We start from the raw sequence: 19,340 nt of genomic DNA on the forward strand, positions 1-19,340 counted from the left end.
AGAGAGATAGAAACATCAATGATGAGAGATAATCACTGATCGGCTGACTCCTGCACGCCCCACACTGGGGATCAAGCCCGCAACCCAGGCATGTGCCCTTGACCGGAATCAAACCTAGGACTCTTCAATCCACAGAATGATGCTCTGTCCATTGAACCAAACCAGCTCAGGCACCCAGCACCATTTATTAAAGAGATTTTTCTTTCTCCATTGTATTTCTTGGCTCCTTTGTCATAATTTAGTTGTCTACAAAGTATGGGTTTATTTCTGGGCTCTCGATTCTGTTCCATTGATCTGTTTTTATGCTGATATTGCACAATGTGTTTTTTAAGGGTTTTATTTATTTATTTACATATTTTTTTATTGATTTCAGAGAGAGGAAGGGAGAGAGATAAATAGAAACATTGATGAGAAATATCCATCAGCTGCCTCCTGTATGCCCCCTACTGGAGATTGAGCCCGCAACCCAGGCATGAGCCCTGACCAGGAATCGAACCTCAACTTCCTGGTTCATGGGACTGTGCTCAACCAACTGAGCACTAGCTGGGCAATACTGTACCGTTTTGATTACTGTAGCTTTGTAGTATAGTTTGAAATCAGGGAATGTGATACCTCTGGCTTTGTTCTTTTCTCTCAGGATTACTTTGACTATTTAGGGGTTTTTTGGTGGTTCCTCCCAAATTTTAGGATTTTTTGTTCTATTTCTGTGAAAAATGCCTTCGGGCTTTTGTTGGGGATTGCATTGAATCTGTAGATTGCTTTAAGCAATTTGGACATTTTAACAATGTTAATTTCTTCAATCAGTAAACATGGGATATCTTTTCATTTCTTTTTGTTTTCAGTTTCTTTTAACAATGTCTTGTAGTTTTCAGTGTACAGGTCTTTCATCTCCTATGTTAAGTTTATTCCTAGGAATTTTACTCTTTTTTTTTTCTTTTTTCTTTCTGATAGTTTATTGTTAGCATATAGAAACAACAGATTTTTCTATATTGAGTTTGTAAGGCTTACTATTGATAAACTTTTTCCTAAAATTAACAGGAAACAAAATGTTAATGCTCTGAAAGTTTGTGTTTTCTTTTCGTCAGATACTCTGACTTCGTTGTTCACGAAATAGGAAAAGATGGGCGCATCAGCCATTTGGATGACTTGTCCATCCCAGTGGATGAGGAGGTAGGAGCCAGCTCTCTAGCAAAAGTCACCTTCTGTATAAAAGTAGCATTTTTTAGAGATCAAAGAAATAGAGAGCTCTAACAGCCTTGAATTCTGTGTGTGACTCATTGGGAGTTTTTGTGGTTATTTAAAAGGATCCTTCAGAAGATGTATTTACAGTTTTGACAGCTGAAGAAAAACAGCGTTTAGAAGAGCTTCAGCTTTTTAAAAATAAGGAAACCAGTGTTGCCATTGAGGTAAGTATTACAGAAACATATGAAAAGGTTGTATAGGGTTTTCATTGCTTTTTGGGGGGTAGATGTTGGTAAGTGTCTATTGGAAAAATTAGAGTAGTTAACAAAAGGATGATGTCCTATTTGACCTAAGAGGGCATTATATATACTAAAAAATGTTTTTGTCAGTAACAAATACCACTATCCAACATAAACCATGGCCAAAAAGGTGGTTTTTTTTAAAAAAAATGTTTCAGATGACCATAAATCAACAAAGAAACCTGTTTTGTACCTGATAGTGACTATTATATCATACTGACCAACCTGGCGGTCAGAGGTGTGGCCTGGCCCTCCCTCCAGTGCCAGCAGCCTCTTGGTCTCAGATAGGGTTCTGGAAGGGAAAGGATTTGGGGGGAGGAAGTAAGGGAGCGTTTTTCTGCTCAGCCTAAGTCTACTTCTATTCAAGAAAAGGAGAGCTCAGCCACTACATAGAATAGTAAATCCCTTTTTTAAAAGAAGCTTTTGTTCTGGACATTTTATTCTGCTCTGTTAGTGTTGCCCAGGGGAATTAAATTACTGAGATGTTTTACATTGTGTTTTTCCTACTAAGTCCTTAACATCCTTTGTTAAATTGGTAGCACGTCTAAGTTTAGACTAGCCACAGTTCAGATGCTCAGTTGCCACATGTGGCTAGCGGCTATGGTATGGGACAGAGCAGCTCTAGGTGATCGTTTTGCAGGGTGATGTGTTACAAAATTTTACGAATGTTGTAGCATGAGATTTTTAAAAATTTTATGTTCAATTCATTTTGTAGCATATTTTTTAAAAATATATATATTTTATTGATTTTTTACAGACAGGAGGGGAGAGGGATAGAAAGTTAGAAACATCGATGAGAAAGAAACATCAATCAGCTGCCTCTTGCACACCCCCCACTGGGGATGTGCCCGCAACCAAGGTACATGCCCTTGACTGGAATCGAACCTGAGTCTGCAGGCCAATGCCCTATCCGCTGAGCCAAACTGGTTAGGGCCATTTTGTAGCATATTTTAACAACCTGTTGGATCTGGGGGTATTTGAAAATCCTCCTTCCATCACCCCTAATTAGTAAGAATTTATAATTTCTCAGAAATCACTGTCTGTCTCCAATCCTCATCTACTTCTGTTCCACCCACCAAAACTTCCCAAAAGTGTGTGATCTTTAGAGATCTTCAGTTACTGAATTTCCTTACAGACAAAATGTCAGGGATAAAATCTCTAAGAATTGGTTCTGAGAATCTTCCAGGAGGATGGTCCGGGTTTCCCTTACTTATGTAATGCAGTGGAGTATCTTAGCCTCATGATATACCTACCTCGGTGGCACGCCTTACCATCTTACAAACTGTAGTTATGCTGAAATTTTTTTATTATGTAGTTATCTACTGAAATTTTTTACTTTTAGATAGCATAAACCATGGGCAGGTGTCTTTGTCTGTAAACCAAGGAAAGCAGACTTTCTGAACTTTTAAGACCTAAGTATGTTTTCACTCATACACACAAATCATGATTCCAACTCACTGCTTTTAGTAAATTCTAGATCTAGACTCACTTTTCTGTATGCACATGTCACTTGTCTGTAATTATAATGTAGTTTTCTTTTCCATTTTGCTAAAACATTAAGTTTAGCTAGCAGTAGTAGCTCAGTGTTTTTTAGCTTGCAGGTTGCAGTCCACTAGTGGGTCATAAACCCAATTCAGTGGATCTTAACTTTTTTTAATGCAATAAAATAAAATAGAAAATTATAGTGTACTAGAGGCTCAGTGCACAAAAATTTGTGCATTCGGGGATAGGGGGTCCCTCAGCCCGGCCTGTGCCCTCTCGCAGTCTGGGACCCCTCGGGGGTGACCACTTGCTGGCTTAGGCCTGCTCCCCAGGGGACTGGGCCTAAGAAGGCAATCAGACATCCCTCTGGCAGCCCGGCAGCCCTTGGGGGATGCCCACTTGCCATCAGGGAGCAGACCTAAGCTTCAGTCAAACATCCTTAGTGCTGCTGACGAGGCAGGAGAGGCTTCCACCACCACCACTATACTGGCAGCCATCAGCCTGGCTTGTGGCTGAGCAGAGCTCCCCGCTGTGAGAGCACACTGACCACCAGAGGGCAGCTTCTGCATTGAGCGTCTGCCCCCTGGTGGTCAGTGTGTGTCATAGTGACCAGTCATTCCAAGTCCTTCTGCTGTTAGGGTCAGTTTGCATATTACCCTTTTACTATATAGGATAGAAGCCTGGTGCATGGGTTGGGGCTGACTGGTTTGCCCTGAAGGGTGTCCTGGATCCGGGTGGGGGTCCCGCTTGGGTGCCTGGCCAGCCTGGATGAGGGAATGATGGCTGTTTGTAGCTGGTCACACCCCCTTCAGGGTGGGGGTCCCCACTGGGGTGCCTGTCCAGTCTGGGTGAGGGGCTGAGGGCCGTTTTCAGGCTGGCGGGTGATTGAAGCTCCCAACCTCTCCTTTTTTTCTGGGATTTATTTACCTTCTATGGCTGTCACTGGAGCTGAGAGCTGGCTTTAGCTCTAAGGCCGGCTCCAGCTTGAGGCCTCTGCTGCTGAAAGCAGTAATCTAGGGTTTGTTTGGGTTCTATAATTGCAACATTGTTTCGGTCCTGCTCACTCCAGCTCTGATGGCTGAAAGCAGGTTTCTGGGTTTTGTTTAGCTTCTATAATTGCAACATTGTTTCTTAGAGTGCAACTCAGAGGCAGGCAAGGCAGGTGGGGAACCTTGGCTTTCTCCATCACTGGAGCAAGCAAGCATCCTGTTCGCTTCAGCTGCCTGGCTGCTGGCCGCCATCTTGGTTGGCAGTTAATTTGCATATTGCCCTGATTAGCCATTGGGAAGCGTGTTGGAGGTATGGTTAATTACCATGTTTGTCTATTATTAGATAGGATTGTACATAGTAAGGGTAAGTATTGTTTCTTTTTTTTTTTTTTTTTTAATATATTTTATTGGTTTTTTACAGGGAGGAAGGGAGAGGGATAGAGAGCCAGAAACATCAATGAGAGAGAAACATCGATCAGCTGCCTCCTGCACATCTCCTACTGGGAATGTGCCCGCAACCCAGGTACATGCCCTTGACCGGAATCGAACCTGGGACCTTTCAGTCCACAGGCCGACGCTCTATCCACTGAGCCAAACCGGTTAGGGCAAGTATTGTTTCTTAAAATTTTTTAAATTGTTAATAAGATATGTACACATACATCCTTCCAACTGTTGAATCCAGATGTGAAATGTGTTTACTTAATGTGAGACCCATTCAAAAATTTAAAAACCGTTATGTAACTAATAAGTTTACATTTTCTCGATGTTGGTTTTTTTTTTATTGTGAACAGATGTACTAACACATCATTATAAAATGAGTTGGTATAGAATTCATTGTGAGGCAGTTGTAGATTGGACTGTTTGAGGGAGGGAGTTTCTGACATCCCTGCATTTCTGTCTGGGAGCCCTAAAGTGCTTGTCCAGTAGAGTCCCTGAGGGAGCGTCTGCACAGTGCTCGGCACAGTGCCTGGTATATGGACATGCTCCATTAACAGGCTCATTGCGTTTGCATATTGTGAGGCTCTAAAAGATTCCTGAAATCACACGCATGTACTTCTGTTATTTCACATAGTTAATAAGATAAATAGTGTTTTTACTCACTCATCAGTATGATTTCTCTATTTAAGGTTTGTTAAATTTGTAATATCATTATCTATGTTTTTAATAGGTTGTTGAGGACACCAAAGAGAAAAGAACTGTCATCCATCAAGCAATTAAGTCTCTGTTTCCAGGATTAGAGACAAAAACAGAGGATAGAGAGGGGAAGAAATATATTGTAGCCTACCATGCAGCTGGGAGGAAGGCTCTGGCAAGTAAGTGTGTGAGTGACCTGGCATTTCTCCTGCCTGGTGAGCCCCAGAGGCAGATCCGCGCCTCCTCTACTTTGCTGTTGTTCAAAGGAGGATATTGACCGTGTCACTTCTTCAAAGAGGGTGGGTAATATTATTTCAGATGCTGGAGCAATCCTATAAAATATCTGTCTGATTGGGGGCGTTAGGTTGTTTATGTGAGAAAAGATTTGCTGAAATTACAGTGGTGCCTGAGAGAGCGTCTTAGGAGTGACCTATCCCCTGAAGAGCAGAGGGTCTGAGTGGCAATTCAAGAAGAAAATGAAAGGCTATTGTTCATTCTGTGCTCTTCGTGGAGAGAAGAAAGCTTTCAGATGGACAGAAAATGCTTGTCACCTATCCTAGTAGTATATATTTTTGGCAAAGTTCTTATATTGAAAGAGCTGCTGGCTTTCCTACTGTATCTTCTTCACTCACATAGAAAAAAACCACAGAATAAAAAAAAAAAAAAGAAAGAAAAACCACTGGATATATAGAAAAGCACCCCTTTGCCTAAACCCATCTTTATTGTGTATCTTTCATTTGAAATGGGTGTGTTTTCAGTGAATCTCTGATATTTATGTTCTGACTAGAGGCCCGGTGCACAACATTTGTGCACTGGGATGGGGTTGTCCCTCAGCCTGGCCCGCACCCTCTTGCAGTCTGGGAGCCCTTGGGGGATGTCAGACTGACGGCTTAGGCCCGCTCCCTGCACATCCCCCGAGGAGTCCTTAGTGCTGCCACAGAGGTGGGAGAGACTCCCGGTTCATGTCGCTGGCATGAACCCGGCATAGGGCTTCTGGTTGAGGTGTGCTCCCACTGTGGGAGCGCACTGACCACCAAGGGGCAGCTCCCGTGTTGAGTGTCTGCCCCCTGGTGGTCAGTGCACATCATAGCAACCAGTCGTTATGCCGTTCGGTCTCTTCGCATATTAGCCTTTTACTATGTAAGATGTTTTCTACAGCCATGAAAATTTCTACTTGTATATAATCTTAAGAAATAGTAGATAGTTTTTCCTTGTCGAATCAGTAGTTAAAATTTTAATGAAAATAACAGTAAGAAAATGTTGTTTCCTCACTCTCCTCCTCTATTAGTAATGGCCCCTATTAGTTACTTCTAGATATTTCTAGTTACTTCATTGCAAATTTACATATTTGTTAAGAGCAAAACCCCAAGACCAAATTAAAAAAAAAAAAAAAAGACTGTTCAAAGCATTAATGCTTGGTCATATTTCCTTAGGTTAATACTGTGAATGTATGAAACCTTTATTGTTTTTAACTGTGGTTCTAATGAAATGAGAGGATATAAGACAAATGGGCAGAAATTAGGTTTAGCTATGCCTGAGAAAATAATACAGTGAAATCAGTAAGTATGGATGGTAACAGAAATGAGAAACCTCAAGCAGTTGGGGAGAAGGAAGAGGAGATTGGAGGCCACTTCTCAGTGGATGCCAAAAAGAAAAGTGAGATGAAGTGTTCCGAAGCTACTTGTGGTTACGTGTTGTTAATTACTTCCAATTCCACAAACTAATGGTGTGGTTACTGTATGTTACTTCGATGTCTCAGTCAGTAGTATAAAATATTACCCAGTAGTCTTTCTTCAGCCAGAATTGTTCAAGAGAGTTTAGCCCAGTGGAATATGGTGTGAGTGACTATTTTTTCCATCCTCCCAAGATTAGCATGTAGCTGGTAACTATTCTAGATGGAGAGAAGAGAAGGCGACTTGCTTCATACAGTCAAATGCCTTGGAACCCAGGTTGAGAAGGGCTGCTAGGGAGATGTTCCTGACAGAGAGGCAGTCCATGTTGGTCAGCCACCCTCTTGCAAAGGCAAGAAGAAAAGTCAGGATCTTGTTCTGCTGAGTGTGGTCATGAGGAAGCAAATTAGAAAAGGTAAAACCTCTTGATGTTAATGCTTGTGATCTTCAAGGAGGGGAGTTAGGGCATTTAAGGCCAAAGTGGCCATTTTAGTTTTCTCACCCTTCCGTCTCAAGGGACTGGTACCAGGTCTCTCAGGTCCTCCCTTTATCTACCTACATGTTCTGTGCTTTATGCCACTCCCACCATTCTTTCTTTTTTTTCCCCCAAAGAAATTCCCTTAAGAATTTCCAAGTGAGATGCTGAGCTCTGTGTGACGTACACCACTCCGCCCCATCTCCCTTTGCACATCTTCAGTAAAACAATGGGTTTTTCACTTTAAAAAGAAGCACGAAGGCAGGTTAGATTGGATCACTGCTTGCACCTCCCAGGCTTGAGGTGGTGTGGCATTTAGTGAAGGTGGATGAGAGGTCTCCCTCTGAGCGCTCCTCTCCTGTCTCCTCGTGGACCCAGACAGGCACTTGAGAGCCTGCATTCATCTCTTACAGGTCTAGATCCCCACCTGAGAACAAGAGTGGCTTAAAGTAATCACCATTGGAAAGGCAGGGAGAGCTGGTATCCAGAGACTTGTTCATGCCCCTGCAAATAGAACCTGATACCAATGACGACAACTCCTCGGTCACCTTGCCTAGCATTTGAATGAATTAGCTTTTAAATCTTCATTGCAAATCTACATTTATCATGTTTTTCGAGTCCATTTACTACCAGACCCTGGTACAAATTCTTACTGTTTTCTCAAGTAGAGCATGCATCCTAAAAGCATAGGCATCGTGGATTCTGAATCATGGTGCCCAAACGTCACAGATTGCCCACTACTTCAAGTTAGACGTCCAGTCTGATAGACAAGGCACATTGGATTTACCTACCGGAGCCTACATAGGGAATTTTTCTGAAAATATGTGATTATTAATAAACCATGTAACCGGGTAAATTGATTTATGTTTTGGGATAGATCATGTACATTACAAATACCTCTAAGAACTTCTTTTTAAAGACTTAAGTGAAGAAAACAAAACGAAATTCTGCCAGGTGATACGTAGAGGTTGTCCATCCCTGGCAGATACCTGAGCTAGGGATCCACAGAGACTCGGGAGGGAGAGCCAGCTGGGTGAAAAGGGGACTCTGTGGGAGAGACTCATGTGATGGCACCCACAGGAAGAGGGCATTCCCGTCGCCAGAGTGGTTAACAGTGGAAACATGGCAGATAGGCCCAGCAGAACAGAACTCTGAAACATGTCCGCCGGGTTTTAGCAACATGGAAACCATTGGTGCCTGCCAGAGCAGTTCCAGTGGAATAAGGGTGGACACCAGTCTACACAGTAGGTTGAGGAGGACAGCAGTAAACACAGACTGCTTTTTCAAATAAACTCTCAAGAGGAGGAGAACGGAAAGGAACATGGTTAAGGAGAGGGAGACCTAGGGCGGACTTTTAAAGGGGAAGAGCCCTGACCATGTTGATAGACGGAAGGAAGAGCCAGTGCCGAGGGAGGGTGAAAATTCCGGCCAGAGAGAGATGATGGAGCAGGATCCCTGAGGAAGCTGGAAGGTTGGCGTGCAGGGGTGCAGCACTGGGCACGGCCTTGAATAAGAAGGAAAGAATGTTCTGCATGCTACCCCGTCCTGTCATCTCTCTTGAGCCACAAACATTTTGTTTCTTCCTTATTCATGAGGGTCTCTGCCCAGGGTTCATGAACCTTCCTGAGCATTTCTTTTGTTTGGTTTCTGCTTCTACTAGACAGGGGCTGCCATAGCAGACCATCGGAAGGCCGCTTCCTGTTTTCTCAGCCTGAGGCTTCTTCACGTTAACATTTTAAATTAGAATGTCTAAGAAATTCTGAAAGTTATTTTAGATTCACTTAAATTGTAACGCCATACATGTACTACGTAGCATTCTAAGGATTTGGGGTTTTACAAAGTTAAACTACCCAGAAATAAGTAGATACTCATAGGTTTTCTGTTAATCAATGCATATGCTTACTATTTTGTATACCGAGTGCACTTAGAAAAAGAATCTTTGCATCTGGTATTTGCAGAGGAGGTAATTGTATGCATGCTCAGTGCTTGGATTTGCTAATAAAAGATGCATGCTCATCCTGGCCAGTGTGCTCAGTGGTTAGAGTGTCAGCCTATGCACCAAAGGTCTCAGGTTCGATTCCTCGTCAAGGGCACATTCCTGGCGAGTTTGCTCCTCCCCACCCCACCCCCGTTGGGGCGAGTGTGGGAGGCAATCAGTGGATGTGTCTCTCTCACATGCATGTTTCTCTCTCTCCCCCTCCCTCCCGCTCTTCCACTCTCTGAAAAGCAATGGGAAAAAATATCCTCAGGTGGGGGTGAACAAAACAAAAAAAAGATGCGTGCTTGTGAGCCGAAACTCATATTAATGTCATGGTTTCTCTTAAGGCAGTGGTTCTCAACCTTGGCTGCACATTAGAATCACCTGGGAATCTTTTTAAAATCCTGATTTCTGGGCCTCATCCTCCGGAAATTCTGTTTTTTTGTTACTAATGTTGTGGCCCCACCCCATAATAAAGAAACAGAATTTCTGGGGGATGAGGCCCAGAAATCAGGATTTTAAAAAGATTCCCAAGTGATTCTAATATGCAGCCAAGGTTGAGAACCACTGTCTTAAGGTAGTATAGCATTTCGTTTTTTAGTCTTCTGGCTTCATTTATTTTTTGCCATTTTTGGTTTACTGTGAATGTACTACTGAAGGGGTAGTTAAGGAAAAATGTAGCTACACTTCATCAACTTTTACCACAAATATATTTTTAACTTTTTAGTATGGACAGTTTCAGATATGCACATAAATGAAGGAGGTAGTGTATTAACCCCATTGTACCCATCAACCGTCTTCAAGATTATTAACATTCTGTTGTTTTTGTTTGATCTATTCCTCCAACTTTTTTTTCTCTCGTTGGAGTGTTTTAAAGGAAATTCTGCATAGTACTTTAGTTCACTCATAAATACTTCAGTATGTATCTAACAGATAAGGACTAAAACCATAAAACCATTATCATATCCAACAAAATCAACAAGTTCTTAATATCTAATACCCAGTGCATGTTCAATTTTTCCCTGGTTATCTCAAAAGTGTCTTTTACATACAGATGACTTGTTCAAATAATGATATGAACAAGGTAAGAACATTGCATTCAATGGATCTCTTTTTTTTAATATATTTTATTGATTTTTTTACAGAGAGGAAGGGAGAGGGATAGAGAGTTAGAAACATCGATGAGAGATAAACATCAACCAGCTGCCTCCCACACATCTCCCACTGGGGATGTGCCCGCAGCCAAGGTACATGCCCTTGACCAGAATCGAACCTGGGACCCTTCAGTCCGCAGGCCGACGCTCTATCCACTGAGCCAAACCGGTTTGGCTCAATGTATCTCTTAAATCTCTTTGAATCTATTGGCTTAAAAACTGTTTTCCATAATAATGTCACATTTTTTCAAATAAAAAAATACTTGTAACTCACTATAGGAAACTCATAAAACACAAAGCAAAACAATAATTACTTGCAGTCTCACCATCAAAAGTTAATCACAAAGAGCATATTGGTACATGTCCTCCCATATTTAAGAACACAAACCTCTAAGGGGGAAAGCATTTTGCATCCAATCTTCTTTTTTTTTTTTTTTTTCCAGTATATTTTTATTGATTTCAGAGAGGAAGGGAGAGAGTGAGAGAGACAGAAACATCAACGATGAGAGAGAATCACTGATCAGCCGCCTCTTGCACACCCCCCACCGGGGATCAAGCCTGCAACCTGGGCATGTGCCCTTAACCGGAATCAAACCCGGGACCCTTCAATCCGCAGGCCAACCCTCTATCCACTGAGCCAAACCAACTAGAGCTTCTTTTTATTTTTTTTTCCCAATTGACTTTAGAGACAGAAAGGAAGTAGAGAGAGAAAGAGAAAGAAACATCAATTTTTTTGTTCCACTTATTTATGCATTCATTGTTTGATTCCTGTATGTGCCCTTGACTGGGAATCAAACCCACAACCTTGGCGCACAGCAGGCTGACACTCTAACCAGTTGAGCTCCCCGGCCAGGGCCTTGCATCCAGTCTTAAACCTTTTGCTACTTGTGGTGGGTAGAGACAGTGCAGCTTTGAGGATGAGCTGACACGCCATTGTGAGGGGATTGAGACAGGGAGGCTTGTACCTCTAGGTGACTTTTCTGCTTGCTCACTGTTTGCCTCTGCGACATTCCATTGTTAACGTCTACATGGCTGTTACCCCACCACATTCTACCAGGTGCTGCCGAAGTCCTTGGTAGAAACTTCCCATGCGATCATTTGCATGTTCACCTCTAAAGCCCTTTAGTATTATTTGTTATAAATTAAACGTTGCTCTCTTGTGCTCTTTATGCTGTGCATTTGGACAGAGGTCAGAACTGCAGCAGGTAAGAGCGGTTGGCGTTTCATGTAGATAAAATGAAATGCCAATGATTTTTGTCACAAGTGCCAAGTGTAGACAACTTTTCTTAACTGTAGTGATCTGGAAGGAAAACCAAAATAATACTCCCATTCACAATTTTCTGAGGATGAGTTGTGAGGCATTCACACCAAGAGCCAAAGAAATACTTGTAATACTTTTCTGTTCAAGGCGGAGAAGCCTCATACTCGTATTTATCAGAAAGGAAAAGCAATTCACTAAGCATTCATACTCTGGCAGTTTTCCCAGATGGTTTATTGATTCTTTTGTTCTTTACATTTTGGCTTTAGTGCTGGAAGTGTCTTAGGTTTCTGAAGATGGGTGCGTGAATTCACGCTAACGGATTATTGTAGGGACAAAGACAAAGGAACATTTTTAAAAGCAGACTCTTTTCTAGGGATTGTGTGAAATATTTTCCACGGTTTTTCTTTCATAGAGTGTCAGACATTGAGTAAATTAGATGTGTTCAATTAACAATTGCAGCTGTGTGTCACCTGAGACTCACGGATATTCTTGTATGTCTGGGAAGTGCAGCTGTGATTTACGTATTTTTTCCCAAAGTGTTGAGATTTTTTTGAAATACCCTTTGGGCAGCTTAAGTCTAAATCTTAATATTGTTTAAACATGTGCCTATCTTATAGGATAATTAAAATGTTATATGAAAAGAAGTGTTAAAAATTAGGTTCTCCAAAGTCTTGAAATGTTTATTTCCAAAAAGCTGAGCAAGCGAAGTAACAGTAGCTCAAAAGTTAACAGTTAACCTGGCTTAATTTTTAACATTTCCTTTTCCCCAAGAATGGCAATTAGGTCCTGAATGCCAGCTGCTCTCTCTGTAAACCATCCAGTTTTAGCTATTTTGTGATGGAAGTGGCCTTTGGAAAATCTAAATGTGTCATTAAGGCAACTCCTTACAAGTTTCATCCCCATCCCGTCTAAGGCGTCCAGCCTGTATGTGTGCACACCCGGGGATGAGAAGCAAGACTGTGGAATTCGACATGACGGGATTCCCTCTGGACTGCATGCGTTCCAGAGAGCCCGTCGGCCCACCTGTCATACATGTGCTTTAAAGTAACTGCTGTGTGAAGATTGTTGGTTAGTCTTAGTCACCTGTCACACCACCTGCATTCAGCTTTTGATTTTAAATATGAACAGATAATGTCAGTATCCAGTCACAAAAAGTTTAATACTGAGAGTCCACACGGCTGTAACCACTTAACCTGCACTTCTTGTCAGGCTAGATCCGATTTCTCACTCAGGTTCCCCAGCAGACAATGAACTTGTAGGGTTTCATAAGGAAAGAACTCAGATGACCTTTATTGCCGTGTCTATAACATTTAATTCTTTTGTTTTTAAGATCCAAGAAAGCATTCTTGGCCAAAATCTAGGGGAAGCTACTGCCACTTTGTACTGTACAAGGAGAACAAAGACACCATGGATGCTATTAATGTCCTGTCCAAATACTTAAGGTTCGTATCTTGTTCTTGTGCCTATACAAAATCAAAACATGGCCATTTATTTTCTTCTTTCCATGCCAATAAGAAAGGAGTGGGAGCCCTAGCCAGTTTGGCTCAGTGAGTAGAGCGTCGGCCTGCGGACTGAAGGGTCCCAGGTTTGATTCCAGCCAAAGGCACATGCCTAGGTTGCAGGCTTGATCCCTAGTAGGGGGCGTGCAGGAGGCAGCCAATCAATGATTCTCTTTCATCATTGATATTTCTAGCTCTCTCTCCCTCTCTCTTCCTCTCTGAAATCAATAAAATTATATATTTTTTTAAAAAGAGGAATGGGAAAATAGGCAAGCAGATAGCAAATATGCCTCGCAATTACTGTTTCTTTACACAGTAGGTGAATCAATTTTTTTTTTAATCTCCCTGCATATTGCCAATGATTCAAGATGAAAATTTTCTAACTAGTTCACATGTAGTAGAGAGTAACCAGTCTGCTCAGCTGAACATAAGGGTTAACTTTTTTCCCTGAAGCCTACACTTTGATGGGGCTGCAGAGGTTTATTTCACTAAACTAAGGAGATTGAAAACCTGAGACGGATTTCCTCACAGGAACGCAGATACAGCAGAGATGGGCCAGGTCCTGAAGGATTTTTATTTTATTTTTTAAGAAATGGGTACAGGCACCACAGCAAATCTCTTTGCAATACAAATTTGCTTTCTAATACATATTTAACCCAGTTTAAACAAGGTGCGTAGTGTGCTAGCCTGTTGTGGCTGCCATAACAAAATACCACAGACTTAGACGAATTTTCTCACCATTCCGGAGGCTAGAAGTTTCAGGCAAGGTGGTATAGGTTTGGTTTTTTTCTCCTTGGCAGGTGGCCACCTTTCTGTGTCCTCACGTGGCCTTTCCTGTGTCGTCGTGTCCCCGGAGTCTCAGTGTGTGTCCAAATTTCCTCCTCTGACTAGGACGCCAGTCAGATTGGATGAGGGTCCACCCTATGGCCTCATTTTAACGTAATCACATCTTTAAAGGTTCTGTCTTCAAATGCATTTAGAAATACCTGGAGGCAGGGCTGCATCATAGGAATCTGGGGGGAACCCCGCTCAGCTCAGGACACAGTACTCTGTCAAGTAATGTTTTACTTCACTTTAGTTGCTTGCTCTCTGGGAGAGAGTTGTGGTGCCTTGTCTGCACCTGAGCCTGGGAGAATAGACAAGGCACCACAAGGAAGGGTAGACGGTGTGGAGGGACTTCCTCTGAGGTCTGGGCTGAGGGTTGCTCAGAGTTCAAGAAATTCTCCCTTTTTTCTCCAGTTAGTGTGGAGCCGTTTGTATAACATACGTCTTAGTAAACTAGCTTACCTGTAGCTTCATTGCAAAACCATTCAGATCCCAGCTTTAGCATTTGGCTTTTGAATACAAAGAAATAGCATGTCTATTCAGAAAGTTCACATCATTACTCACTTTTTTTAAATTGAAGATACAAAGTTTTCAAAGTGCCACATTATACCAGTATATCTAGAATGAGTATTTCTTTACCTTCACAGCCATGCAGTGTAATGCATTACATATGATTAATAGGAAGTGCATTATTTCTTTGCTTGTTACTGGCCAGCTAAGTCTTTAAACTTATTTAGCGCCACAAACATTTTAAGTCGAGCACTGCTAGGGAGTTGTTCAGGCATCATTTACTTTCTCATGTTGCATATTATGTTTTCCTGGGTATGTTTTTAAATTGTATCTCCTTATTCTCTTAATCTATTATGATTTTAAGTATATTTTGAATCTTAAGTTATGAAAAATATGATTTCTTACTGGTATACTACTTCAGATGGTTTTGTTTTTGTCTTTCCAGAGTCAAGCCAAACATATTCTCCTACATGGGAACCAAAGATAAAAGGGCCATTACTGTCCAAGAGATTGCTGTTCTCAAGTAAGTGGAGAGCACATATTGGGGTTCACATTGCAAAACCCTAGCACCACCTTTCAGAAGCCTCAAATTTGCTTTGTGGGGTGTCTCTCTTCAGTCTTTAGATGGTGTCTCTACCTATTCAAAAGTTGTTTTTCTGTTTCTTTACTTGCTTGCTTATTTGTATTTCCCAAAGTTTTTAGAGCACACAGGTATTATTTGTGTGATTTTAAGGGATTTTTGTGGCAGAGCTATGAGGATAGTGCATCTTTCTCTCTCTCTCTCTTTCTCTTGTTCGTTCATTATTAAAAACTAGAGGCTCAGTGCTCCAAATTTGTGCACTCGGGGTTGTCCCTCAGCCTGGCCTGCGCCCTCTCTCAGTCTGGGAGCCCTTGAGGGGTGTCCGACTGCCTAAGCTAGCAGTTAGACATCCTTAGCACTGCCGCAGAGGCGGGAGAGGCTACCGCCACCGCCACTGTGCTCGCTAGCTGTGAGCCTGGCTTCTGGCTGAGTGGCGCTCCCCCTGTGGGAGTACACTGACCACCAGGGGGCAGCTCCTGTGTTGAGCGTCTGCCCCCTGGTGGTCATTGTGTCATAGCGCCCAGTTATTCTGCCATTTGGTCAATTTGCATATTAGCCTTTTATTATATAGGATAAGTTACTTAAAATTTTAATACAAAACAGTGAACGAGCACTTTTGTGACACACTGCAGATATGCAGATGGAAAAGATGGTCTCTGCTTCTGAAACAGTTATTTAGTAGAGCAGACCAGTAAATCAGAACCCATCACACAGTGAGATTAATGCTGAAATAGAAGGATATTGGTGGTATTAGGGTAGATCTGACAGCAAAGCCAGGGACTCATTGTTGGGGGACAGCCAGGGAAGGTTTTCTCAGAAAATGGGATACTAGAGTTTTAATCTAGATCAGGGCTTCTCATTCTCTTTACTGTTGACATTTTGGGCTAGATAATTCTGTTGCGGGTCATCCTGTACATTGTTGGACATTTAGCAGCAGCCCTGGCTGCTGTCTACCCACTAGATATCAGTAGCATTCCCCCTGCCACCTAACTTTGACAAGCAAAAATGTCTCCAGACATTGCCATTTTTCCGTGAAGGGCAAAATTGCCCCTGGATGAGAACCACTGGTCTAGAAGGATGAGTAGGAGTTTCCTGGGGCTGCGGCAGGTCTAGGGTTATGTGTTCCAAACTAAGAAAACAGCTTGTGAAAAGACACTGGGATGGAATTGGGAACATAGCACATTTGGTACCTGGCACGTACTTTAGTTGTGTGGGAGCACAGCAAGAAATAGGCTTGGGGGTAGGCAGAATCCAGATTTGAAGGGCCCTACAAGGTCATATTCAGGATGTTGGACTTGATCTACACAGAGGAAGTTGTGTTTAGAGGCAGGATTATGAGTTGTGGGCAAAGCAATAGAGCTGAAACTGGAGATCTTGGAGGTATTGGCACATCCTGAGGAGGGAGAACAGGAGTCTGAACCCAGTCAGTTCAGCGAAGGTAAAGGCTTTCATCTGAGTGCACCCCTGAGGTGAGGAATGCTGGGAGGACAAGATAAACGGGCAGGAGGAAACTTGGGGGTGATGCACATACATGTTCATTACCTTGAATGTGGTGATGGTTTCACGAGATTATTCACATATTAAAACGTACGTTTTTAATATGTATACTTTACCTTATGTTAGTTATACTATAACTAGAGGCCCGGTGCACGGGATTCATGCACTGGTGAGGCTTGGCCAGTGGAGATTGGCCCACTGTGGGAGCGCCACTCATCCTGGTCAGCCCAGTGACACTCCCACTGTGGGAGCGCACTGACCACTAGGGGGGCAACTCCTGCATTGAGCATCTGCCCTCTGGTGGTTAGTGTGCGTCATAGCGACTGGTTGACCAGTCATTCTGGTTGTTCCGCCATTCGGTCGCTGAGCTTTTATTATATGGGATTAAAAATAAGACATCTGTGCTGGCTGTCCCCACTTAAAATAAATATTTATATTTACTTGTAATTCCCTTATCTTTTCATAATGAATTTGACGTGGCATCTCCTCTTTACCCCATAACCTGGCTTCTTTCCCATCACTTTTCTGATTCACTAGAACCAGGGATTGAGCTCCTGGTTGCATCATAATGGATTCTCCAGTCCTTTTTTTCCCTGACCTGGGGACAGTGGTATGCTGTGGCAGTAAAGCAGAGTGAGAGCACGTTCTCTCCATGACAGAGGTGTGTGCAGGTGTGATGTATTTGAGAGAGAGCAGGAGGAAACACTTGAAATGGTGGTGCTCTTACCTTCCTGCCTAATCTTTTTCCTCCTGTGACGCATCGAATGTGGTCATCTGTTGAGAGTGAACAGGGCAGGAGTGGGGAAGGGAATTTGAGAAAAGTGTGAAGATTTGAAACAGCCTCTGTAGGAAATGGGGCCAGGGCTGGTCAGGAACTCTGAAGAATGGGTGAGCAACAGGGGCTTGAGAGCTCAGGCTCCCAGACTCTGGATGTGGGACACGGGGTTGTTGCCTTCTCTTTGTTATCTAAAGTATTGTGATAGTCAAGTCCTGTTCTTTCTGGCTGGCTCTGTGAATTTTTCGCCTAAATTAAAATTTAAGTTGGTTAGTTTTGTTTTCAACACAGAAGAAATCAGGTGGAAATGAAAGTTCTGCCATAATTGTACTCCCTCAGAGATTGCTTTGTTCGTAGCCTGGCATATTTTCTCCCATAAGCCAAAATATTTATATCAAGTATGTCCCTTTCTTGTGAATAATAAATGATGCATTTCTTTCTCTGTTAATAAAAACATTACAGCCCTAACCGGTTTGGCTCAGTGGATAGAGTGTCAGCCTGCGGACTGAAGGGTCCCAGGTTCGATTCCGGTCAAGGGCATGTACCTTGGTTGTGGGCACATCCACAGTGGGGGGTGTACAGGAGGCAGCTGATCGATGTTTCTAACTCTCTATCCCCCTTCCTTCCTCTCTGTAAAAAAATCAATAGAAAATATTTAAAAATAACAACAACATTATATTACATAGCAGAAGGTATTTAAATATATGGATATATCCTAATTTATGAACGATTACTTTGTTTCTGAATGTTTATATTGTTTCCCATTTCTTGCTTTCATAAGCAATTCCATGACAGACATATTGGTAGCTGAATTTTGGCACACATCTGTAATAACTTCATTAAGATAAATTTAGCAGTGGAATTACCAATTTTTTTTCTTTTAATCTTTATTGTTGAAAGGATTACATAGATCCTCCTTTTTCCCCTATTAACCTCTTCCAGCCCGCTCCTGTCCCCCCCGCCCCCCCGAATTACTGATTTTTTAAAAGGTTTTTTATGTTAATTGATTTGAGGGGGAGAGGGGGAGAAGGGGGGAGAGAGGGAGAAATATTGATGAGAGAAACATCAATCTGCGGCCTCCTGCATGCTCCCAACTGGGGATCAAGTCTGAAACCCCAGGCATGTTCCCTGACCAGGAATCAAACTGGTGACTTGTCGGTGCATGGGACTACGCTCTACCATCGGAGCCGCACTGGCTAGGGCAGTGGAATTACTGATTTAAAGGGAATGTGAAATTCTAGGTTTTAGGTTTTCAATAGGAAATCCTAATTGCTGGGTAGAAAGGTGGTACCTATCTTTATTCTGCTTCTCCAGAATTCTCCACACTGGTTCTTTAGACCAAGCATGTGTTATGACTTTCTAAAAAGTCATTTGCTAATTTGAAAGTCAAAAAAAAGGCACCTCATTCATTTATATTGCATTACTATATGATGTGAAATTTTTGAATATTTGAAGAGTGAAGGAATTTATTTCCTTCTTGGTCAGCCACCAGGTGTCACACTTAATCACAAGGCTGATCTGTCTTCAGACCTTTGTTGCCTTTATCATCTGTTGATAGTAAGAAACTACATTAGACACCTAAATGCTGGCCTTCGCACAGCCCATAGCACCTATCTTACAGATGCAGGCTGTACCCTTAGTTTGCTTAATGGATGTGGAGCTGGGCAGATGGGCCGTTCCCCTGAACACTTTGCACAGGGTAAATCCGCTCTCCCATGCGAGGATTTCACAGTTTCTGAGTCGGCCAGTCCTGGGGATAAGCTGCATTTCTTTTCAGCTTCATGCAGCTCCCCAAAGCCACCTCGTAATTTTAACAGGATCCCAAGCAGGAACAGCTTCGTTCAGAATGATTTGTTTCTTTTCCTGCCTCTCCCTCCCAGTCTCCTTTCTGAGCCTGAGCCAGTATTTCCCTGGCTTTGTTAATAAAGGCCTTTTGTGCAACATGCTGCTTAAGTTGGCATTTAAAAGTGAGATTTGGGTATTGCCAACTTATTCACAGTATTGGCTATGAGTTTACAACCAAAAAGCTT

At 42.4% G+C, this 19,340-nt stretch overlaps 1 protein-coding gene across 5 annotated transcripts in view; it reads left to right on the forward strand.

The window, feature by feature from the left end:
- PUS7 (pseudouridine synthase 7) overlaps positions 1–19,340 on the forward strand; it is a 55,287-nt gene that overhangs the window by 15,829 nt on the left and 20,118 nt on the right. For all 5 annotated transcript variants that reach the window (XM_036327569.1, XM_036327564.1, XM_036327567.1 and 2 more), the window contains exons 3-7: positions 1,086–1,170; positions 1,305–1,406; positions 5,121–5,265; positions 12,955–13,066; positions 14,904–14,981. In XM_036327569.1, the coding sequence (XP_036183462.1) occupies positions 1,086–1,170; positions 1,305–1,406; positions 5,121–5,265; positions 12,955–13,066; positions 14,904–14,981 (522 nt within the window). The remainder of the gene's footprint in view (positions 1–1,085; positions 1,171–1,304; positions 1,407–5,120; positions 5,266–12,954; positions 13,067–14,903; positions 14,982–19,340) is intronic.

This window comes from Myotis myotis, unplaced genomic scaffold (genome assembly GCF_014108235.1).
Source record: "Myotis myotis isolate mMyoMyo1 unplaced genomic scaffold, mMyoMyo1.p scaffold_m19_p_11, whole genome shotgun sequence".
Taxonomy (NCBI): domain Eukaryota; kingdom Metazoa; phylum Chordata; class Mammalia; order Chiroptera; family Vespertilionidae; genus Myotis; species Myotis myotis.